A 25,627-nucleotide genomic window follows, 5' to 3' on the forward strand; every position below is an offset into this window, starting at 1 on the left:
TATAGGTCATACTAGCATGGAACAGGCTGGACTAGGCTAGACTAGAGTGCACTAGGCTTTAGCAGACTCTAATACTCTCTATTAGACTTTACTAGTCCCTTGTCAGCCCTATAGATACTCAGACCATAGGGAGTAACCACTGTGTACACGGGCCATAGCTTGTGTGTTCACGAGCCATAGTTTTGCATGAGCCACAGTAAAGTACTATCTTTTATACCCTCATAGAGCCCAGCAAAGCCTAGCAAAGCCTACTAGAGCTTAAAACAGCCTATTAGAGACCAGTAGAGTCTAGTACAGTACAGTAGAGTACAGTACAGTACAGTACAGTACAGTACAGTACAGTGCACCCGAGACTAGTAAAGTTAGCCTGTTGGGAGAACAGACATGGGGAGGGTGGTATAGGTCATACTAGCATGGAACAGGCTGGACTAGGCTAGACTAGACTGTACTAGGCTTTAGCAGACTCTAATACTCTCTATTACACTTTACAAGTCCCTTGTCAGCCCTGTAGATACTCAGACCATAGGGAGTAACCACTGTGTACACGGGCCATAGCTTGTGTGTTCACGAGCCATAGTTTTGCATGAGCCACAGTAAAGTACTATCTTTTATACCCTCATAGAGCCCAGCAAAGCCTAGCAAAGCCTACTAGAGCTTAAAACAGCCTATTAGAGACCAGTAGAGTCTAATACAGTACAGTACAGTACAGTACAGTACAGTGCACCCGAGACTAGTAAAGTCCAGCCTGTTGGGAGAACAGACATGGGGAGGGTGCAATAGGTCATACTAGCATGGAACAGGCTGGACTAGGCTAGACTAGAGTGCACTAGGCTTTAGCAGACTCTAATACTCTCTATTAGACTTTACTAGTCCCTTGTCAGCCCTATAGATACTCAGACCATAGGGAGTAACCACTGTGTACACGGGCCATAGCTTGTGTGTTCACGAGCCATAGTTTTGCATGAGCCACAGTAAAGTACTGTCTTTTATACCCTCATAGAGCCCAGCAAAGCCTAGCAAAGCCTACTAGAGCTTAAAACAGCCTATTAGAGACCAGTAGAGTCTAGTACAGTACAGTACAGTACAGTGCACCCAAGACTAGTATAGTCCAGCCTGTTGGGAGAACAGACATGGGGAGGGTGGTATAGGTCATACTAGCATGGAACAGGCTGGACTAGGCTAGACTAGAGTGCACTAGGCTTTAGCAGACTCTAATACTCTCTATTAGACTTTACTAGTCCCTTGTCAGCCCTATAGATACTCAGACCATAGGGAGTAACCACTGTGTACACGGGCCATAGCTTGTGTGTTCACGAGCCATAGTTTTGCATGAGCCACAGTAAAGTACTATCTTTTATACCCTCATAGAGCCCAGCAAAGCCTAGCAAAGCCTACTAGAGCTTAAAACAGCCTATTAGAGACCAGTAGAGTCTAGTACAGTACAGTACAGTACAGTACAGTACAGTACAGTACAGTACAGTACAGTAAGCACCCGAGACTAGTAAAGTCCAGCCTGTTGGGAGAACAGACATGGGGAGGGTGGTATAGGTCATACTAGCATGGAACAGGCTGGACTAGGCTAGACTAGACTGTACTAGGCTTTAGCAGACTCTAATACTCTCTATTAGACTTTACAAGTCCCTTGTCAGCCCTGTAGATACTCAGACCATAGGGAGTAACCACTGTGTACACGGGCCATAGCTTGTGTGTTCACGAGCCATAGTTTTGCATGAGCCACAGTAAAGTACTATCTTTTATACCCTCATAGAGCCCAGCAAAGCCTAGCAAAGCCTACTAGAGCTTAAAACAGCCTATTAGAGACCAGTAGAGTCTAGTACAGTACAGTACAGTACAGTACAGTACAGTACAGTACAGTGCACCCGAGACTAGTAAAGTCCAGCCTGTTGGGAGAACAGACATGGGGAGGGTGGTATAGGTCATACTAGCATGGAACAGGCTGGACTAGGCTAGACTAGAGTGCACTAGGCTTTAGCAGACTCTAATACTCTCTATTAGACTTTACTAGTCCCTTGTCAGCCCTATAGATACTCAGACCATAGGGAGTAACCACTGTGTACACGGGCCATAGCTTGTGTGTTCACGAGCCATAGTTTTGCATGAGCCACAGTAAAGTACTGTCTTTTATACCCTCATAGAGCCCAGCAAAGCCTAGCAAAGCCTACTAGAGCTTAAAACAGCCTATTAGAGACCAGTAGAGTCTAGTACAGTACAGTACAGTACAGTACAGTGCACCCAAGACTAGTATAGTCCAGCCTGTTGGGAGAACAGACATGGGGAGGGTGGTATAGGTCATACTAGCATGGAACAGGCTGGACTAGGCTAGACTAGAGTGCACTAGGCTTTAGCAGACTCTAATACTCTCTATTAGACTTTACTAGTCCCTTGTCAGCCCTATAGATACTCAGACCATAGGGAGTAACCACTGTGTACACGGGCCATAGCTTGTGTGTTCACGAGCCATAGTTTTGCATGAGCCACAGTAAAGTACTATCTTTTATACCCTCATAGAGCCCAGCAAAGCCTAGCAAAGCCTACTAGAGCTTAAAACAGCCTATTAGAGACCAGTAGAGTCTAGTACAGTACAGTACAGTACAGTACAGTACAGTACAGTACAGTGCACCCGAGACTAGTAAAGTCCAGCCTGTTGGGAGAACAGACATGGGGAGGGTGGTATAGGTCATACTAGCATGGAACAGGCTGGACTAGGCTAGACTAGAGTGCACTAGGCTTTAGCAGACTCTAATACTCTCTATTAGACTTTACTAGTCCCTTGTCAGCCCTGTAGATACTCAGACCATAGGGAGTAACCACTGTGTACACGAGCCATAGCTTGTGTTCACGAGCCATAGTTTTGCATGAGCCACAGTAAAGTACTGTCTTTTATAGCCTCATAGAGCCCAGCAAAGCTTAGCAAAGCCTACTAGAGCTTAAAACAGCCTATTAGAGACCAGTAGAGTCTAGTACAGTACAGTACAGTACAGTACAGTACAGTACAGTACAGTACAGTACAGTACAGTACAGTGCACCCAAGACTAGTATAGTCCAGCCTGTTGGGAGAACAGACATGGGGAGGGTGGTGTAGGTCATACTAGCATGGAACAGGCTGGACTAGGCGGGAATTGGCGATAAACAGCGTCCCGGGAGGTCACACGATGGTAAACGCCATTTACCATAGCATAGTATGGGAGGTGTACACAATGTACAGAGCCCATAGTTCTAATAGTAGGCTGTTTCCCATAGTATAGTGTGGGAGGTGTACACTGTTCACTTCTAATAGTTGTGGCTCATAGCCTGGCACCCTGTGGAATTATGATTGAACTGCAAGATAGGACCCTAAAATGTAAACAAAGGGAAAAACATCCGTGTGGGTAATCCGTAAAACCGATGGTCGAACAAGTGGTGTTCACGCGCAGAGGGGGGCCCACAGGACATTTAGAGTCCGCCCCCTGAATTTTCACGGCCCCACAGGCCGCACAGTGGGGCCTGGAAATTTGGACTGTTCACCGGCCATAGCCGCTATGGATGGTGAACACAAAAACCTATAATTGTAATAATAATAATAATAATAATATTTTTTTTTTTTTTTTTTTTTTTTTTATTTAACCTTTATTTCACCAGAGAAATCACATTGAGACTAGTGTCTCTTTTACAAGTGTGCCCTGGCCAAGAGAAGAGGCAAATAAAATGTTACACAGCTCTGCCAGTAACGACAATACAGGACATAACAAAACAAAGACAAACATGACATCCGTAATACCAAAGACCTACTACCAATAGCACCAATACAGACTATTTAAAATACTAATAACAACAATACATCATAAAACTAATAAACTAATATAAGACTAAGATCACAGCAATTGCTACTTGTCAAAGCAGGAGCAATGGTTGGAGAATGTGCCCATGGCAATCCTCTTAAAAGACACTAGAGGGATCAATGAAGCTAATTTTAATCTGGTCTGTAGATCGTTCCACGACCAAGGCCCAAAAAACGCAAGTTTTTTTTTCCCTGCCTCAGATTTAGTGGTGGGTACGACATAGCGCATCCAGGCGTTCGATCTGAGGTTGAGCGAATTTTGGACAAGATTAAATTTTGAACAAATGTACGAGGGGGAATTTCCAAGAATGGCTTTATATATAAAAGTGTACCAATGTAGCAACCTGCGAGATGCTAAGGAGGACCACCCTACTAGGGAATACAGAATACAATGATGTGTCCTATAGGTGGAGCTGGTAATGAACCTCAACGCAGCATGATAAAGGGGATCAAGTCTACCCAATATTGAGGGACAGGCGAATCGATACACAATGTCGCCATAGTCGAGTTGCGACATAAACAGGCCAGTGACCAGCCTTTTCCTTGAAGCAAAAGAAAAGCAGGACTTCATTCTATAAAAGAAGCTTACTGTGAATTTTAACTTCTTAATCAACGCTTCAATGTGATGATTGAAGTTTAACTTGTTATCCAACCAAATTCCCAGATATTTGTAAAGCACCACCCATTCGATGGTTACTCCTTCCAAGGTGGTGATATTTGGGGGGATAATGTCAGCTCTATTTGGAGTAAATAGCATGGCCTTGTTTTTTTGGCCATTTAATAGCAATTTGCTATTTACCAATTCATGCTGCAATGAGACAAAATCTGAGGCCAAGTTTGACACTGCTACATCAAAAGAAGGAGCACAAGAGTACAGAATTGTGTCATCGGCATACATATGATACTTACAATGCTTAGATTGACTACAAATATGATTGACATACAAAAGAAAAAGCAATGGACCAAGAATGGAACCTTGGGGGACTCCTTTCTCAAGGGTGATGGAATCAGAAATGGTATCACCAAATTTGACACACTGTGTGCGGCCAACTAAATAGTTTTTGAACCAACCAAGCACATTTTGGCAAAAACCAGCTTTAGAAAGGACCTTGAGCAGTACGTGAGGATCCACGGTATCGAAGGCCTTACTCAAATCAATGAATAAGGCCGCACAAAAAGATTTCTTACCCAGGGCTGCCCTGATGTCGTCGATAACATTAAGGCATGCCGTTACAGTGCTATGTTTTGCTCTAAAACCTGACTGCATGGGGTTCAAAATAGAGTATGAATCAAGAAAAACCTTTACCTGATTTGATACTTGGCCCTCTAAGATCTTTGCCAAGGTGGAAAGGTTAGAAATGGGCCTGTAATTGTTTACATCACAAGGATCGCCAGCCTTGAGAAGAGGGGAAACATTTGCTTGTTTCCACTCTTCAGGTAGACTTTGAGTGGCTAAGGAGATATTGAACATATCAGTGACAGGTTGAGCAATGATAGCCGATGATAATTTTAGGAAAAAAGGGTCAAGGCCGTCTGGGCCTGCAGATTTTTTAGGGTCTAAGGTAGACAGGGCGTGTAGAACATCCGATACCAGGATGGGAGAAAAGTCAAAAACAGAAACAGAAACAACAGAAGAGTCAACGTTATCATCATGGGCGTCTTGATGAGGAGCATTGGCAATTTGCTCATCAAAAATGTGTCCCGCCCTTTTAAAATGCGAATTGAAAGCATTTGACATGATTTTTTTATCAGAAATAAAGGACTCGCCCACCCGAATCTTAGGCGGGGGGCCTGCTGCTCCTTTCTGTTGCAGGGATTTGACTACTCTCCAGAAGGTACAATGATTGCTAGAGGTATCAGTAGTGAGAGATAAATAATGTTCCGATCTTAACTTCCTGGTGAGGACCGTACATTTATTTCTCAAGACACGAAACAGAAGCCAATCATGACTTGAATTAGACTTTCTTGCAAGTGACCATTGTCTATTTCTTTCATGAATCAGATCAGCCAGGTCCCTAGAGAACCAGGGATTTGCACGGTTCTTAATTCTGATTTTTTTGAGAGGTGCATGTTTATTCATCAGGTAGAGAAACTGTTCGTGAAAGAACCGAAAGGCCTCATCCATTGATGGAATTAAGGACATGCGAAACCAATCAACTGCAGCCAAATCATGAAGAAAGGCTTGTTCAGAGAAGTGTTTAAAGCAGCGCCTGATGACAGTCAGGACTTTGGTTTTGGGCAGCTTAGTGTTTCTGACACATGCAATAGCACAGTGGTCACTCAAGTCATTTGCAAACACACCAATTGAGGCATATTTGTGCGGTGCATTTGTTAGAATAATATCAATCAAAGTGTCACCATCCGGTCTGGCAGGGTTAAATCTAGTGGGGCTATGGATGATCTGTGTTAAATTTAGGGAATCACATTGCTGTTTAAAACTAGCAGATTTATCAGTCAACCAATCCCAATTCAGATCAGCGAGAAGGGCAATCTCGGAACTAGTACACTTAGAAATTAAGTCTACTAGGTTTCCCATAGCTTCACTAGATGCAGAAGGAGGCCTATAACAGCAGATAATAGTCAAAGGAGAGTTAGCCACAACTATCTGGACGGCTAAAAATTCAAACTGCCTAGGTATAGTTACAGAATGAAGAACAGACCCTTGAAATCTATCAGAGATGTACAGAGCAACTCCCCCACATCTGCCTTTACGATCGGTTCTATAGATATTATAGCCAGGCACACGAACCACATTATCAGTAGTGCCAGGTTTTAACCAGGTTTCTGAAACCGCGACCACATCAGGCTTGGCTATTTCAAACCAACAACGAAAAATGGGCAATTTAGGCACCAGGCTTCTAGCATTAAAATGGAGGAAGCCTAGGCCATGTCTACAGCTAAAATCATGGGGGGTAGACAACATTGGTAGGGCCTCAAAGAGGGGGTCCGGTCCAGGATTAATGTGTACATTACCTGAGATAAACAGCATTAGTAAAATCAACAACCTTGTTGATGTTCTCCTAAACACTGAAACAACACCAGGGGCTCTGGAGGAAGACATGCAAGAGTGAGCAGTACAACAGGGATCGCGCCATAATCCGAGAATCACCATATCCAAAGCAGGCTGAGAAAAGCAATTCAGAGAAACACGTTTACATGGTCTTTGTGGCCAAAGTACATTTTCCAGAAATCCGGATGTAACGCGTGTTTTACCAGCAGTGTTTAGGTTCGAGTGTGGCAAAGAAGTGGTGTTACCCAGATGGAGAGTATCCAGTGACATGAGACCCATGCCCAACGAGACAATCAACACAGCCAACATATTGCAAGGCAACATGTTAAACATTTCACCACAGGGCATTCACAATACAATGAAAACAAAAACAACAGCCACAGAATATTATGCACAACGTTCAATGAAGCATGTAGCATAAACAATGAAATGAAAACAAAACAACCACAGAATGTTTTGAGTTGTGTTTTGTGCGACCAACCATGCGCCGTACTGGAGCAGGAGGAGGAGAACTGTAATCCAACAGCAACAGCCGAGGAGGCGACGAGGGGAAACGGAGAACGGGCCGAATCCGAGGTACAGAAACTGTTCAATCCGTGGAAGAGAAGCAGAGCAGAGGCTGGAGGCCTCGCAATTCGACAGGCTATGTAGCACAGTAGAGCAACGAGATTAGCGTGCCATCTGAACTAGCATGCCAACACGAGGACGCCAGCAACAACAACAGTGCTCGCCGTCGCAGAAGCCAGAGATAGATGAGAGACGAGACCGCCGCACAAGCCAACCTGGAGGCGCCGTTTATATCCACACATCCACCGCAATCCCTCCTCACAAAGCCCGAGAAGAGGCAGGACGCAGAGCCACGGATCAGCAGGGCAGGCGAGCCCTCCGAGCAGCAGCAGCAGAGCAGATCCGGCGCAGAATCACCGTAGATAGCGAGATCACGGCCGCCGAGTAGCCGCGAGGAGAAACGCTATAATTGTACTAGCGTTTTTGCCACAGCCAGCGGTGGTATAAACACTATGTCTAGTGAGCAGCACAAGCTACGATGAGCTAGAGTTGCCACCCAGGGTGATCCCAGCACTCAAGGCCAACCAGACAGGAACGGAGCAGACAGTCCAGGGGACACCCTGGCCTCACAGACACAGCCCCTCGGTTGAGGTAGCGTCGTACACCGGGTCAAAGCCGGCAGACACCAGGCGGATTGTGGAACAGGCTTCTCAGAGGTAGACAATCCACTCTTTCCTAAACTTCAGCTAAAATAAATCCCAGGATATCACGATAACACCGAACTATGTTTAAAATGTCACTAAAAAGAAGCAACAATAAAATTCGCGAGGCATAGATGACTTAAAAACATAGAAACAAAAAACCTAGCAGAGCATGTAACATTCGTGCCGCCATCTTGGATCCTGACAGTCTATGAGATCTAAACAGACGGTTAGACGACTCTAAAGACACTCTAAAGACTGTCAGTACTAACAGGTACTGTACTGTGTCATAATAATAATAATAATAATAATAATAATTTAATAATAATAATAATATCTCAAACTCGTATAGCGCTTTTCTGAGTACCCAAAGACGCTTTGAATGCGGGCAAGAGAAAACTACTTTATTAGGGGTAAAAAAAAACACTAAGACTAAGGAATAAAATCAATACAAACAGTGGAATGAAGAAAAAGGGGGGGGGGGGGGGGGTAGCTGGGAGTTTTGGTGAGTGCATTCCACAGGGTTGGGGGCAGTCAGGTACGGTATCGCCCCAGGTATGGTACTTGGTCTTGGGGACCTCCAGGAGGTTTGTGTCACCAGACCTGAAGGAGCAGGAGGGGACATGAGGTTTGAAGAGATCAAAGAGGTAGGAAGGGGGGGACAGATTGTTCAGTGCCTTGTAGGTTCTTAGTAGTATTTTGAATCCATCATAAGCTGGGAGGGAATTCGGCTGAAATCATTAAGATTGTGCACTTGTTGACTATTTTTAGATTTTTGGCGTGCTGTTAGGTATGTGCATAAGGTTTTCAAAAACCATCGCTAGCAAGTTGGGATCGCCCCCTAGTGGTCTGTTTGCAATGAATCCAATATTAGATGGGTATGGTTGAAACCCCAAATAATTGATGGAAGATGGATTCAATGGATTCTGTTACTATTGGGTATGCTAAATAACATACAACACTTTTTTTTTAGGAAAATCGAACTTCTAGAAACTCATCATTTTCAAGTTGGCGTCCACGATGGCTGGCGGGAACTTAGCATGCTTATAAGCGGGGAGGGAATATGTAAAAAAAAAACATAACACTTGTGCACTTGGTGACACATTTTTGTTTTTTGGCATGCTGTTAGGTATGGGCATATGGTTTTCAAAAACCATCGCAAGCAAGTTGGGATCGCCCCCTAGTGGTTTGTTTGCAATGAATCCAATAGTAATCATTTATAGAAGGTATGTTTTCAATGGATTCTGTTACTATTGGATATGCTAAATAACATACTAAAACATTTGGAAAATCAAACTCCTGTAAAGACATCATTTTCAAGATGGTGGGAGCTTAAGATGCCAGAAGCTTAAAATGCCTATAAACTGGGAGGGAAAACGATGCCTTTCCAGAAGTTTGATTTTCCTGTGTGTGTGTGTGTGTGTGTGTGTGTGTGTGTGTGTGTGTGTGTGTGTGTGTGTGTGTGTGTGTGTGTGTGTGTGTGTGTGTGTGTGTGTGTGTGTTGTAGTATTAGTACTGTTGGAGTGTGGAAGGTGGTCGCCAGGTTCAGCAATATCCCACAGCAGAGCTACTCAGCTGAGTTTGAGGTCAACGAATACGGTAAGCAATGTATTCTAAATGTATTCAAACAAGGGAGTTCATACAGCAGAAAGTAACATGGAAGAAGTACTGACACGTTTTACTTACGTAGAAGTATCAATACCCACAATGTAGAAATAATCAAAGGTATTTGCATCAAAATATACCTGAAGTATCAAAAGTAAAAGTATTCATTATGTATGTCACAAGTTTGTTACGTATATACAAATCTTTTGAAAATAGCAGATCTACAAGCTCACAACACGTTGCAAAGCGACGCGTTGTGGAGCTTGTACATCGGCTATTTTCAAATAGCTAAAGTAGCCTATAGATGGGTGAAGTGGTAAATGTATGTGTTGTAATAATAGTTCAAATCTTTGAAGTGACTATAGCAACTAAGGTTTTCAAATAATTGTAGTGGAGTAAAAAAAAAGTGCAGTATTTGTCTCTGGTGTACTTAGTTACTTTACATCACTGGCAATAAGTAACCTTGAACTACACACAAAGTGCTTTTCCCATCCCTGTCTCTAGTGCTGCCTAGTTTTGAAGTTAAACTGACCCCTGAGAGAAACTTCTTCTACGTGAACGACGATCAGCTACACGTCAACATCAGCGCTACGTACGTGAAGGTCCTATGAAGGCCTATTTTATGGGCGCTGAGTAGTAGTAGTGTGGCATATATATATATATATATATATATATACTAGAGTTTCGGGGGGCTACGCCCCCCTCAACCCCAGCCGCGCACGGGGCCCAGCGTGGCCTTGTGTATATTGGGGGACCCAAATCGCCGGAGTGAAACTGTGGAAAAAAAATTTTGAAAAAGGAAAAAATTTGAAGAAATAATATTTGTTATGTTTCAGGGGGTCCACAGGGGGTCCGCGGACCCCCTGATGGTCCACTGACCCCCTGTGGAGTGTTGGGACGCGCGGGGACACCCCTGGAACATTGCGGACCATTTCGGTGTTTTTTTTTTCTTTCATGAAGGTGGTTGCTTGTTTCTGGCGCAGGCTGTGCAAACCTGGCAACCCAGCGCATGCTGCCGCACGTTTAAGTGGCGTAGCGTCATGAGGGTCAGTGGGGCCGTGGCTCGGTCAGTGAAGACCCTGTAGTGCGGATGATATGTGGCATAGAGGGGCAGATTGTAAATCCACAGAGGAAACATCCGTGGGCTACCATTGGTTCAGCGATGTGTGCGGTCGCCCTGCGGCCCCTCCTCCTCCACCAATGTGCAGTATTGAGAGCCCTGACGTCACAACAATTGGAGCGATGGGCACTGCACTGTGGTTGGTTAGGGTACACCTAGGGCCCAGGTAGAACCCAGTTAAAGCCTGCATGGGCAAAGCCAGTTAGGAGCCGCCTTGGTCCCACATAAACATGGCTAGTTGGGGCCCACCTAAGGGCCAGGTAGAAGCTACTTATAGCCTGCATGGGCATCGCAGTTGGGACTGAAGTGGATGCCGCTGACATTGCTGACATGGGGTCCATATGGTTTAGCCCACCTTGAAACCATATGGGAACTACGCTGGCATGCTGGCTGTAATGCAAACGCTGCATCATACCTGCAGTGTGTAGTTTGATGTTGTGTGTGTAGCAGATATACCTGCAGTGTGTAGATCAATGTCCATAGGAAAGTCAATGCCCAGCAGTTTTTTTTTTCCCCAGCAGAGTTTCTAGTGTCTCTGTGTCTCTCTGGAACAGGTTGCACATGAACTCTGCAGCCGCACTGAGGCGCTCCAACACAAACACTCTGACATTAAGCTGCTTGACACAACAAACATCAGCACCACGCTGCTGTTTGTCCAGAAGACACAATATGTCCTCTCCCACCGACGTCATGTGTTCATTTATCGACAGCCGTACAGACTCCTTTTGACACATTTTACGTCGTTTATCCAGCTCTCACTGACTCTCCACATCGGGCTGTTCTTTTGCTGCGATCAAGTCAACGATGTGAGAGATTAGCTATCACAGACGGACGGACAGGGGGTGAAACATAGTCTTGCGCCATGCCTTTCGGCCTGGCGGAGACAATAAAAAACCGAAAGTAAAGGAAATGGCCATTTCTGCAACAGAAGTAGTCAATAAACTATGCTATGAAAACATGGGCCACATTGGCAAAGAATGTAAGAAAGAGGCAATCATGTAGAAAATAGCCGATCTCCAAGCTTACAAAGCCTGTCAACGTGAGGCGTTTCGAGCTTGTAGATCGGCTATTTTCACAATATTTACTTGTGGAACGGAGTCAAACAGAATGGGGGGGTCCCAGATCAAGTACGTGTATTTGGGGGGGGGGGGGGGGGGGGGGGGGGGCGTGAAAGGGTTGATAAACACTGCTCTAATCGGAGCGAAATTATGTGAAATTACTACATGACCATAATGCAGGCTAACATGCGTTGCACGGGGCGGTCCTGCCATTACGTTAGTTACTGTAGTTGCTGTGGAGCTACATAGTTCTCCAGAAGACACACACAAACATACACCATGTACAATGGACGAACTGAGCAGCAATATAGACATTCACCACACGAACGTGCATTGTTGACAAAGTGATTGCACAGCCGCTGCAGGCATGACAACCAGGTTAGCGTTAGCGACATGACAGCTATCACAGCGCCCTGTCCGTCGTGCTGCAACTGCCTGTGATGGCTACAGCAGTAACAGCAAGCTGTCTGCGATGCCATTGTCTGGAGACTGCTGTTAGCGTGACACGACCAATGAGAGTGAGCGCTGTAGTTGTTGCTAAGATACGGTGGCGTCTCTGCCCCATAGCTTGTAGATCTCTCACACATGATTGGCGTAGGCTGCGTTGCCAGGTCTGACTTTGTGTCTAAGCAATGGTCGGCTTGTTTTTGCGCGCCTTTGGGCTCGTTTGCATTGTGCGCACGGCAGCGCTTGTTTAGCGTACGTCAGCGCGACGTGGCAACGGACGTGGAAACGTGAAAGGTGATTGGCTGGTGAAAAGAAACACCCGACGTTACACCAGAAATGGTGCCTGGAGAAAATGGTGACCAAAAAAAAAGTTTGGAAAAAAAGGGAAAAAAACCCGCAGCGGCTGGCTGCTGTTGTGGTGATGAGGTGGTGCGCACGGTAAACGGTAGGAAGCTGGCTCCCCTTCCGTTTTGTCCGACATTTGGTGAGTAGAAGTAATTATGTTGCGCGGTGGAAACGGTGTAGTGAGCAGTGAGATGTCCCCTACGCGAGGCGTAAATTCAGCGCGGCCGGCGTGGCGAGTCAGTAGGCGACATGTGGTCTGGCGGTGCGTTGTTTATTCGATAACAGAGCTGTGGGGTGTCACCACCGAGGGTGCGGAAGTTGCTCGGCATTTATATAGTTAGATATATATATATATATATATATATATATTATCTTTGAAATAATAAGATTCAGTACATTTAGTAAATAATAAGAAAACATCTACCATTATTTTCTTACGTTATTAAGAGTATGTTAAAACATGTTTAAAAAGAATGCCAGAAATGTGTTGCTAATTTCAGAAATCCAATTAAAATGGGTCACGATAAGAAAGTAGTCTAGCAACAGCTACAGTAGTAGATCGGATGTTTTCACTTTTTTTTTTTTTTTAAACAGGGCTTAAGTGGTTAATTCATCAGTTTTGGTCCCGGGGCGACACCATATTTATATTTTGGGTCATGTGCTGAAAGGTTTGGGAAGCCTTGCTATATGTTGTGCAAATCAGAGAGACTGGGTAATGGTTGAACAGCAAAGGATGAGGTTTACAGAGAGACTGGGTTATGGGTTGAACAGCAAGGTTGAGGTTTACAGAGAGACTGGGTTATGGTTGAACAGGATGAGGTTTACAGAGATGAAGGCTCCCGGTATGGGGTTCGGTTTAATGTATCAGTGTTTATGTGTTCATTATTTTGGCCAATATTATTTTATTTTCTTCGCCTGTGCTTTTAGGTATCTGTTTGGTGAAGCCGTGGAGGGGACTGCCGACGTGGAATTTGGAGTCATTCACCAGGATCAAAAGAAGAGTTTTCCCTCCTCTCTTCAGAGAGTACAGGTCAGCATATTGTCAAATCCTCTCTGTTAGCAAATTTCCAAATCCTCTGGGCTGTCTGTAATTCCTTTTTCTCCTTCTCTCTGTTCTCTCAATTGTTTTCTGCACATCGTTATTATGAAAGCCTAGTTGAACCCAACGTGTGCTCATATGAACCATCTGAGCAGCCATCAGCTGTTAATGCAGCAACGAGGAGACATTTCTGGTGGAATTTTGATGCTTTGCATAACCAAAATGTCAGTTCCCCCATCTCCTGAAATCATTAGGCTATATTACATTATTTATCCGGCACATTTCACATTTCCTCAGCAGAAAGCTGCTCACGTCCAATCTGTCATTTAATTAGCACTAGGACTAGTTCAAGCAGCCTACACCTTGCTCTTAAAGGGAAGAGGAGAATAATACACTCTCATTGGTCTAATTAATGTTATGCCCAAAACACACCAAGGACTAATTCAGAAGCTTAAAGTTGAACTATGTAGTTTCGAAAAACTCAGACCACCCGAGAGTCTGCCTTCTTGGCTTTTACCGACACAAAACATCACTTGTTACACCCCATTTAATGTAACTCTGAGAGTGTACAAATGTAACCAAGTGGACCTGTGTCTTAATTGCGCCCGACACAAGACACGTGTTACACTGACACGCAAACGTCTTACAATGTTTCAGCATGGCTGTTTACCCTGCCTCATTACACTTGTGTGGGCTTGAAATTGACCATGAAAGGCATCGTTTTATATGGTAGATTCTTACCCATTATACACAAACACACATTATAATAACGTGTCAGTCATCTTATCATTGAAGATTGTCAATGTACTGTAGGCTACTGCATCTTCATGATATGGACTCCACTGTTGACTCTTTGTTTTTCATAGTTTGTAAAAGTTCCCAAAGACAAATTTAGCTTCACTCGACGTCCGATCCACTTTGTTTACATCTGAAACAACCATGTTACAAAGACACAGCGAGGAAGCGCTGTGATTGGCCAGTCGACGCTTTGATTGGCAGTTCTGCCTTGGTGTGACCAGCATGATTGAGTAGAAAGGGGCGGGCCCCTTCCTGAATTCAGCCATTTGCAAGAAGGTAGGGACAGTGCTAGATTTCTTTGCAGATCTACAAGCTCATGTAGATCTGCGAACACAGCAGGATGGATATAGGCCATCCATCATACATCATATATCCATTACATATATACTGTATATGTAAAGAGATGGTCAGAAAAAAATAAGTTTGGAACTGGGCACCACAACCATTGGAAATGTACACTTCAAACTGGTGCATCCTAGCCGTCTAAACATAATGTTTAATGCTTCACATATGATCTGTAAATATCATGTATTTTGTACTCAATTGCATGTTTTTTTTTAGGTCATACAAGGTAAAGGAAAGGCCACCTTGGAGAGGAGGAACATCACACACATCTTCCCTGACATCAATGATCTGGCGAAGAGCCACATATATGTGTCTGCCAGTGTGCTGACAGGGAGTGGTAAGTGTGACCTTGTGCGTGTTTGTGCATGCCTGTCTGTCTGTCTGTCTGTCTGTCTGTCTGTCTGTCTGTCGGTCTGTCTGTCTGTCGGTCTGTCGGTCTGTCGGTCTGTCTGTCTGTCTGTCTGTCTGTCTGTCTGTCTGTGAATGTGTGACGTGTTCTGAGTGTGTCTCCCGTCTCTCTCAGGCAGTGAAACGGTCGAGGCAAAGGTGACAGATATCCAGATTGTCACGTCTCCTTACACCATCCATCTCAAGAAGACACCAACGTACTTCAAGCCGGGAACGCCCTTTGATGTTGTGGTAAAGTCTCTCCAATGACACCTGTGAACACACTACACTGCTTTTAGGACAGATGTGGGTTCATGATCAATCAATTATAGTGCGGCATCAAACACCTGTAATGTTGTCCGGTCAGAACTGTGGTTTTGATGTTCATGGAAGATCTGGTTACATTGGCTTCCCTCAACGATCTGGGTTAGCAGAAACCTTGGACGGAATCAGATGAGATACAGCCAACCAGGGGTCAATAGTTGGTGACTTGAAATGTATTGATAAAAGATCCCTCTGTTGCTACCCATTTCATTCAATACAGTTCTGAATGATGTCAAAATACAGTTATCACCTCCCTTTACGGAAAAAAGAAATACAAAGAAAGGTTTGGACATCAGAAGGTATCGTGCTTTATTCTACTCTGTGTCAAGGTTACTAGGGCTCTACTGTATATACAGTATAAAGTTGTGGATGATGTAACACTTTCCAGTATGGTGTCCAACGAAAGACAGGAGTAGGCGGGGATCATCTGATGCTTTTGTACACTGCTGTTAGAGCAATATCTCCAAAGGGCATAATCTTTATGAAATTCAACCACCCTGCCTTCATTTGGTCCTCTGTCAGGAACATCATCTCCCTCAACCTTAAAAACTGTCTAAGGCTACAAAGACAATTTGACACAACGTAATGCATAGGTTGAATAGCTGGCTGTTTGTCACATTCACATTAGATTACTGTAATGAACTCTGATGGCACTCCGGCCGCTGGCGTACCGGTTGTGGTGGAACCAGGAAGCGTGCGAGGGATAACGTCAAATAACGGCGTCGCAAAGGTCACCATCAACACAATGGCTGAAGCCTCACATCTGGATATCACTGTAAGTCTCTGATTTCTTTATTTTGTTCTTTATTTTTTCTTTATTTATTTGTACTGTAGTATGTTACTAGAACTCACTGTGCGTGCATGTATGCGTGTTCTTTTATGCATGTTTGCATGTGAGTGTCTGTGTCTATACTGTCTCTGTGTTTGATTCCAGGTAAACACCGCGGATGAAAGCATTCCAGTTGACATGCAGGCATCAGCCAGTATGAGAGCCACCCCGTATACTTCCAGAACCAACAGTTATCTCCACATAGGTACACACAAAAAAGGAATTCCATTATTAAATTGAATGTTTCCAAAAACCTCAAATGTGAATAAATGCATTTAATCCCGTTTCTATCTAAAATAGTTGTACGTTTTTCATATTGTTGCTGCCATTACAGGTGTGGACTCATTTGAACCGAGATTAGGAGATCTCATCCACAACCGCATCCACATTAATCTTGGCCCGAATGCGGCTCAAGACCTGGACATCACATACCTGGTGAGTGAAGCTGTTTGAGACCATGTGAGTGTCTGCCTGTATAGATCTATTTACTGCTGTGGTACAGGGACCCCCAGGGTCCTTGAGGGGATCCCAGAAACATTAGGAATCATTTAAATACTTTCACCTTATTTTATACTAAAACGTTTTGAAAAGTAGCCTATCTATTGTACAAACTTACAACGCGATGTGAGGCACAAGAGCTAGATTAAAAAACATGGAAAATAAAATAGAAAAAAACACAAACCTTCTCTATGGGGTCCCTGGCACAAAATATTTTCAAATGGGGGTCCACAGGCAAATACATTTGGGGGTTCTTGACATGAAAATGTTTGAGAACCACTTCACCTGTTACTCATGTCAATGTTTAACACAGATATTAATGTATTGCTTCAGATCCTGAGCAGAGGCCAGATAGTGAAGGCTGGACGTTACAGAAGACAAGGACAAGTTATGATCAGTCTGTCACTGGTCATCACCAAAGAGATGCTGCCCTCGTTCCGCATCGTAGCCTACTACCACACTGGAACCAGTGAAGTGGTGTCTGATTCCACCTGGGTGGATGTGAAGGATACCTGCATGGGTTCGGTGAGACACGCACGCACGCACACAGTGGTGGAAAAAGTACTTGCATTTTTTACTTAAGTAAAAGTATCAATACTGCAATGTAGAAGTACTCTGTTACAAGTAAAAGTCCGGAATTCAAAATGTACTTGAGGAAAAAAGTATTGGTATCAAAATGTACTTAAAGTACCAAAAATAAAATTATTGAAATGTTTGAAAATAGCAGATCTAGGAGCAGATCTAATAGCAGATCTACAAGCTCACAACGCGTCACGATGTGATGTGTTGTGAGCTTGTAGATCGGCTATTTTAAAAATGTATGAAATAGGGCTAAAGTGGTTATTGTATGTTTTATAATATAATAATTTATATCTGAAAAGTAACTAACTAAAGTTTTCAAATAGCTGTTGTGGAGTAAAAGTTCAATATTTGCCTCTAAGATGTAGTGAAGTAGAAGTAAAAGTATTGGAAATTGGAAATACTCAAGTAAAGTACAAATACCTCAAAATTGTACTTAAGTACAGTACTTGAGTAAATGTACTTGGTTACTTTACACCACTGGTGTAAAGTAACACCACGCACGCACACACACACACACACACACACACACACACACACACACACACACACACACACACACACACACACACGTGTATGAATGCATGCACGCATTCATGTGCGGAATCAGAATTACGGCTTAATTTGTCACATCACAGGTTTACAGGTGTAAAGTGGGTGATTTTTTTTTCATGCACATTCCATCATTTTGTAGTAGTTGTGAGAAGAGAGAGGATAGAGCAGGAGAGGTGAGGAAAACAACAACACAGAATAGGAACAGGTCAAACTAGAAAAAAATCTGTAGGAGTAATATTAAAACAAATGTTTTACAAAAGTCTGCCTCCTGGTGACGCTATAAAAGGCAGATGTGAAAAATGCAGGGCAGAGGTTTTTCCTTGGCTTCTAGGGAGTGTGCGTGCAAAGTTTCATGCGATTGGTCCAGTTATACAGGTCCAGTTATACTGTAGGTAAAAACACGAATCGGCTGATTTGAAAAATGTATGGTGGCATTTTTTCCTTTGCCAATTCGGAACGTGCGTGCAAAGTTTGCGTTTATGATTTGAGGCATTTTGTTCAAAACAGACCACTCCTGCGAACTTTGGAAGTCAATCTCAGCCAATCAGGATGAAAAGTATGATAAAATAATGTATTCTCCCTCTCCCACTGTCTTTCCCTCTCATTGTAGTTAAGACTAGAATCAATCGACCAGCCTGGTAAGGCGTTTCGTCTGAAGGTCACAGGAGACCCAGGTGCCATGGTGGGCCTGGTAGCTGTGGATAAAGGTGTCTACGTCCTCAACAACAAACATCGACACACACAGAAAAAGGTATTTTGTGTGTTGGGCAAGTTACTGAAAATGTGTAATCAGTTACTAGTTACTGCTCTCAAAAAAGTAAAGCATTATACAAGTAATTAGTTACTATAGGGAAAATATTGTTTGACATACATTTTTTGCTACAATATTAATTACAATATTAATGCTGCAAGCAGCGATGACCAGGCCCTCGCACATCTGTCCACGTCGGGAGGTTATCACAGTATTAGATTCAGATATTGTTGTAGCAGGCAAATCAGTGGAAATATATACATTTTTTAACTGTCTATGGCATTTATTTTTGAAAAACCCTGCCGGGGTTTTCTTTTGAAAAACTACGTAAAGAATGCAGAGCAGGGGGCACGGTTGGCGCAGTTGGTAGCGCTGTCGCCTCACAGCTAGAAGGTCCTCGGTTCGATTCCCGCAGGGGACGCTGTGGGCACTGGGGGCGTGTTTTCTCCTCCGCGTCATCAGTGCCCATAACCTAGATGGGGCGGAAGGGTTACACAATCGTCGGATAAAAAAAAAAAATGGAAAAAAAAGAATGCAGAGCAATCAGAAAAGAGTACAGACAAATCAGAAAAGAGCTACAGTAACTACAATGAAGGACAAGGAGTGTCAACCGAATCCAGTGAGGTGTACGTTAGCTGTACGTGCACGTTCCGTAGTGCAATACCTATGGTGAAAGCTGTGTTGTTTCACCCGAAAAAGTAATGGCGGATTCGGCCACCCTCGAAATACCCGTATGTGTGTCTCAAAGAATAATCATGTGTGTCTCTCTCTCTCTCTCTCTCTCTCTCTCTCTCTCTCTCTCTCAGGTGTGGGACATGGTGGATAAGCATGATACAGGCTGTACACCAGGTGGGGGGAAGGACAGTATGGGTGTATTCCATGATGCTGGGCTGTTGTTTGAGACCAGTACTGCCTCAGGGACTCCATACAGACACGGTAATGTTGTTTGAGACCAGTACTGCCCCAGGGACTCCATACAGACACGGTAATGTTGTTTGAGACCAGTACTGCCTCAGGGACTCCATACAGTTTTGTTTGTTCTGATATGTAAAACTTGTAGCATCGTTGACACTTGGTTCTCTTTTCTCTTTTTGCTATTTGGTTTCCTTTTACTTTTGTGACTAATTAATTTAAATATTAATAAGCTGGGCATAATGAGCTTTAGCTTCAACCCAAACCTTTTCGGCCAAAAGTCATCTTGTTGACAATATTCTGTATGTTCAAGAGTTTTTTAAAAATTGAATCATGACTGAAACAAATAAATAAACAAACGGGTCCCCTGTCTCAATTCCTGGGACTTAAAAAGGCAGGAAAGCTGCTTTACATGATATCAGTTGTGTCTCAACCATAACATGTCAACTCCGTAAGTCCTTCTGAATCCAAACTAAATAAATAATACAATTTAAAATGTCTAATTGTAGGGGCACGGTGGCGCAGTCGCTAGTGCTGTCGCTTCACAGCTAGAAGGTCCTGGGTTCGATTCCCGCCGGGGACGCTGTGGGCGCTGGGGGCGTGTCTTCTCCTCCGCGTCACCAGCGCCCATACCCTAGGTGGGGTTGGCGAAAGGGCCCACTCTGTGTGGAGTTTGCATGTTCTCCCCGTGTCTCCTAGGGTAGTTAATACCCTCACAAAAACATGTAGTAATCCTGGTCACTATAATGCCTCCCCCTGGTCAGCCGGGGCGCCTGATGGAGGGGAAGGGAACTGGTTGGAATAACGTGTTCCTTCCACGCGCTACGTCCAACCAGGGAAACTCCCCCTGTCAGGTGAAAAGAAGGTCAGTTGGCTCTCATGCATGGCCTCCCTAGGCTGGTGGGGGGAGTGTAGTGCCCAGGATCACTTAGCAAATTGGCACCGGGTGAAAAAAAGGGTTACAAAATCGTGGGATAAAAATTATTTAAAAAAAAAAAATGTCTAATTGTATTAGCAAGAGAACTCTGAGCAACGTTGACAAAAGTAATCGTCTACTTACTATGACTGTGCTGTTGAATGAAAAGAATATAACATTTTGTCAAGACAAAAATTTAGTCTTAGTATTTACTAAATACTAAGACTAAATCACTGAATCGAAACGTATCTTATCGTTCTATATTAACCTGTATTGTTCATGTATCGGATCAACAACCAAGTCATATCGAATTGTTGTTAAAACATATCGTTACACCCCTAGTATTTAGTATTTATTCATTTAAGAAATAAATAAAAAACAGAGGGAGGTTTGCCCATTACATGGTTTAACAGCAAAAACAAAGCTGAGGCTTTCATTCCATTACATTCTTCCTAATTTTCAGCCTCTGATGTATTTCCAGAATTAAAGTGTGCAGTCAGCACGAGGAGGAAACGATCCTTGACCATGGTAGATGTCAAGACAACGCTAGGTAAGAGAGAAAGGTCCCACTATTAATTAACCACACATTCTGTGTACTTCGGGAGGTTTACACGCATGTGCACCAATATGTGGGCGATGCATGTGACATGTCAAGTAGCTGACCAATCACCTCATTAATTTGTTTGTGGGAGGGGCCCGTTTTGCACAAAATGCCACAAATCATTAACACAGTGTTCGAATGCTGTGAAACCTTGCACACACACACACACACACACACACTCCCAGTAGACCATGGAAGAACCTCAACCCCAAAGTTACCATTTTGTGTATCCTTCATCATAACATACTAGAAATCGGTAGTCATTAATTATCTCTGAAGTGATGGGATCAAGATATATCAGTCATACTTCTCACATACCATTCCAATTGTCTATAATCGCCTTCCAAAATTTGCAGGCCCTGCCTGGGCAACCCGACCTGGTGGAGACCTTTGCTCAGAGGAGCCTTCTTTTCTTGTTATTACTAATAGTATATATAGCTCTCTTAGATGTTTGTCTTCTAATGTGCTGAGCAGGGAGTAATATATAGCAAAGCCTGAATGCCAAGATCTAACATAAATTCAACATTTGTATTTACATTTTATAAATACAATGTTTTCAACCACTTCATGAGTTTCTGACTGAAATATCTTAGTTACACCAACATTATTCTTGAGAGGCAGTTTGGTTTGTGCTTATTTATACTAGATAATACAGATCATTCATCTTCATAATCATTTTACTCCAACACCATCTGTTCTCGTCTCCCTGTCCCTCCAGGGAGGCGGTACAGTGATGAAATGCAGCGTCAGTGTTGTGTGGATGGGATGAAAGACACCTCAGTGTCACATGACTGCCAGCGTGGCAGCCAGTACATGGGAGAAGACCAGGCCTGTGTTGAAGCCTTCATGCAGTGCTGCACAGAGCTGGTCAGCCAGCAGTCTGACATGAAGAAAGACCACCTATACCTGACCCGCAGGAAGAGAAGTAAGTAAAGACCACCTCTACCTGACCCACAGGAAGAGAAGTAAGTAAAGACCACCTCTACCTGACCCACAGGAAGAGAAGTAAGGCACAAACCAGCACAATCTAATTGTTTAGAGGTGGTGTAGGTTAAATACGTTTTTTTTGTTGTTGTTTTTTTAAAGCCCATTATTGTGATAGTAATCATATAGAGTGCTTGTTCAATCAAAGGGGTCTCCCCGTCTCGTTAATAAACAGATTTTCTTTTTGTTCAGGTTTGATTGATTGATTGATGTAATTTATTTAGTAAGACATGAGAACAACAGTACATGGAAGTACAAATTCACAATACAAGGTCTACTAAACTGGAAGACTCATAAAAGCACTGAGCTTGTTTCAAATGAGTTCCCCACGCACACAAATCATGATGACATATAAGAGACAGACAGATATACACAACTACTATAGAATGTCATACAATCAGTTTACAGGTTACTGGTATGAAGAGTGAGAAATATGTACAAAAGGAGAAGGAGAGAGGGGGGGGGGTAGGGGGGTAGGTTAGGTTAGGACTTAGACAGGGGCCATTTTCCAATTGCAGCCTCCTGAAGGTGTATCTTTAGGGCTGTTTTGAAAGAGAGTAGGGTTTTACACTCCTTTACTCCTTTTGGTAGGGCGTTCCACATTTTTGATGAATAGCATGAGAACGAGTTACTTCCCTTTGTTGAGCCAAAAAAGGGTTGGACAAGGTTTGTGGAGCTGCCTCTGGTATTGTGATCGTGGACATCATTAACATTTTGGAAGTATTTTGACAAATACAGGGGGATCCCAATGTTGTGATATATCTTGAAGACTAGGCCCATAGCAAGTTGCTGTACTCTGTCCGCAACCCTAAGCCATCCAATCCTATCAAAATGATCAGGGGTTAGATGGGTTTTGTAGTTGAGGCCAAGAAGTAGCCTTACAAGTTTGTTTTGGGATGTTTGGAGCCTTGTTTTTAAGGCCTTGGAGGTGTTGTGATACCACGAAGTACATGCATAATCGTAATGACCTTGTATGAGGGCCACTGCAAGAGTCTTCAGAGTCTTCTTACTGACTTTACGATCAATACTCCGCAAATAGCGTGTTTTTTTGTGGACAGTTTTGATCGTTTTTTCAGCATTTTTGTCACCAGAGAGGTCAGCCTCCAAGATAGAGCCCAGGTAGGTAATTTCGTTTTTTCTTTTGATGATATCATCACCCGCTTTGATCGTGAAGCTCTCTGCCTTTCTGAGGTTAGGAGTGGACCCAAAGAGGATGCATTCCGTTTTGCCCAGGTGTAATGAGAGCTTGTTGTCGGAGAGCCAGATGCAGATCTTGTTGAGTTCAGAGCTGAGAGTTTTCTCAACCTGCAGCCTGTCCCTGTCCGAGACTAGCAGGGCCGAGTCATCTGCGAACAGGAACAGGTTGCAGTCGCAGGCTGACGACATGTCATTCACATATATCAGGAACAGTAAGGGTCCTAGTATACTTCCTTGGGGAACACCACAAGTCACTGGGAGGGGGGGGGACTGGGTGCCGTTTACTTCCACCACTTGCTCCCTCCCTTCCAGGTAGGATCTCATCCAGTTCACTGACGTGTCATCAAAACCTATTGCTTTGAGCTTATTGATCATAATCGGGTGATTAACGGTGTCAAAAGCCTTCTGGAGGTCCAGCATGACCATGCCGCAATATTTGCCCTTTTCAATCTCTTGTTTGATAGAGTCGTTCAAATAGAGAAGGCATGTGTCAGTGGAGTGGTTTGTTCTGAAGCCAGATTGGAATTTGTAGATTAGATTTTTCTCGGCAAGATACTTGTCGACCTGTTCATAGACTATTTTTTCCATGACTTTCGAGATGGAGCTTAGAATAGAAATAGGGCGGTAGTTGCCAGGGTCTAATTGGTTTCCTTTTTTGAACAGAGGGGTCACCCTTGCTTTTTTGAAGTCGTTGGGGACCTGTCCCTGTGTGGTGGAGAGGTTGAATATGTGGGTAATGATTGGAGCAATGGAGGCGGCTGAGTCTTTTAGAAATTTGGGGGGGATATTGTCGAGGCCTGTGGCTCTGTGTTGATGAAGAGCACTCCATTTTTTAAACACCTCTTCTGTTTTCACAGGGGAGAGTTTAAAGTCATCTTTGCAAACACCCTGTTTTTCGTAAAATGAGACAACATACTCCTCACCATATCTCCCAGAGTGTGGATGAAGTTTTTCAACCAAATCTGAGGCTACGGTCGTGAAGAATATGTTGAGGATTTTACTCACTTCGTGTTTGGATGAAATGAGAGTGTCATTCACCTTGAGGCTTAAGTTTGAAAGCCTGGTTTTCAATTTTTTGCTGCAGCCTAGGAGGTTCTTGAGTAGCCTCCAAAGCTCTCGTGTTTTTTTTTTTTTTTCCTCAATCTTGTCATCGAGGTAGCTTTTTTCTGCTAACAGGAGCATGCTATTTACCTTGTTTCTTAGCTTGTTTTTTTCCTTTTCAAGTTTAGCTACGTGGGATTCGAGACCTTTGTTAAAACATTTGGCTAGTTTGATCCTACTTTTATGAAGCTCAGAACACTTTTTGTCTCTGACTTTCATGGCAGTAAGGATGTCCGAATTCATCCATGGTACCGAGCGGGTTTTGACCCTGATGGTTTTCATGGGAGCCACACTGTCCAAAATTTGAATGAATTTGGTTTTGAAACTAAGCCAGGATTCGTCTACCTGTGTGCTGTTTAGAACGTCGGACCAATCCTGTTCCTCCAGTCTGTGATCTAAGTCCTCACTCTTATAATTTTTGAGGTCTCTGATTGTGACTGTTTTGTGGTAACCGGTCTTAGGTTTACGTTTCTTTCTGGTGCAGAAGATCATGTTGTGATCAGATATGCCACAGGTGGAAACACCACTATTTAGGATTTTTTCCTTGTCCGTTGTTAGAATGAGATCTATGGTAGTTTGAGAGGAAACACACAGCCTTGTGGGCTGAGTGATCAGCTGGTGGAGTGAATGCCGATCACAACACGCCATGAATGACTTATACACTGACGCTTCCTTGCGGAGTATGTCAGTGTTAAAATCACCAAGAAGAATCGTCTCCGCATGGTCCACTTTAGCTAAGCATTCATCAAGTCTATCATAGAAATCAGTCTGGTTAGGAGGTCTGTATATGGTACCGACTAGCACAGGTTTGGCATGTTTAAAAATGATCTCGACCCACACAGCTTCAATGTTTTCATCCATCAGGTCTTCCCGAAGGATGCAGACATTGTGGTGGGTTGCTCATTTCAGCCAATAGGGAGAGAGTACCCATTTATCAGCATACATTTTACAGTGTTCCTGTTCCAATTGTTTCTGCTAATTTTGTTGTGTCATCACCGCCTCTCTCCTGATTGGATAACATTGGTATCCTGACCTGCATTTTCTGTTTAATGAAAAGCTGTAGAGATGGGAAGACCCCTGTTACTGAAAAAACACTCTATACCGAAATGATCACAATATAGAGCTTCTTAAAACGTATACAGACCTGGAAATATGGATAATACTAAGTTGAGCCTGTCTG

At 43.5% G+C, this 25,627-nt stretch overlaps 1 protein-coding gene across 1 annotated transcript in view; it reads left to right on the top strand.

Annotated features, from left to right (window-relative positions):
* The window catches only part of LOC311033566 (complement C3-like), a gene marked incomplete at both ends in the record, with an annotated part of 64,377 nt that overhangs the window by 15,835 nt on the left and 22,915 nt on the right, over nt 1-25,627 (top strand). Inside the window, 16 exons of the mRNA XM_084041137.1 lie at nt 5,591-5,673; nt 7,350-7,424; nt 7,561-7,799; nt 7,883-8,071; nt 9,600-9,655; nt 10,166-10,253; nt 13,559-13,661; nt 15,030-15,150; nt 15,337-15,452; nt 16,459-16,558; nt 16,688-16,788; nt 17,185-17,376; nt 18,596-18,736; nt 19,543-19,672; nt 21,046-21,114; nt 21,884-22,090. Coding sequence (XP_083897263.1) covers nt 5,591-5,673; nt 7,350-7,424; nt 7,561-7,799; nt 7,883-8,071; nt 9,600-9,655; nt 10,166-10,253; nt 13,559-13,661; nt 15,030-15,150; nt 15,337-15,452; nt 16,459-16,558; nt 16,688-16,788; nt 17,185-17,376; nt 18,596-18,736; nt 19,543-19,672; nt 21,046-21,114; nt 21,884-22,090 — 2,010 coding nt within the window. The remainder of the gene's footprint in view (nt 1-5,590; nt 5,674-7,349; nt 7,425-7,560; nt 7,800-7,882; nt 8,072-9,599; nt 9,656-10,165; nt 10,254-13,558; nt 13,662-15,029; nt 15,151-15,336; nt 15,453-16,458; nt 16,559-16,687; nt 16,789-17,184; nt 17,377-18,595; nt 18,737-19,542; nt 19,673-21,045; nt 21,115-21,883; nt 22,091-25,627) is intronic.

The sequence above is a fragment of the Gymnoscopelus microlampas genome, assembly GCF_963454915.1.
Source record: "Gymnoscopelus microlampas genome assembly, chromosome: 2".
NCBI classification, from domain to species: Eukaryota; Metazoa; Chordata; class Actinopteri; order Myctophiformes; family Myctophidae; genus Gymnoscopelus; species Gymnoscopelus microlampas.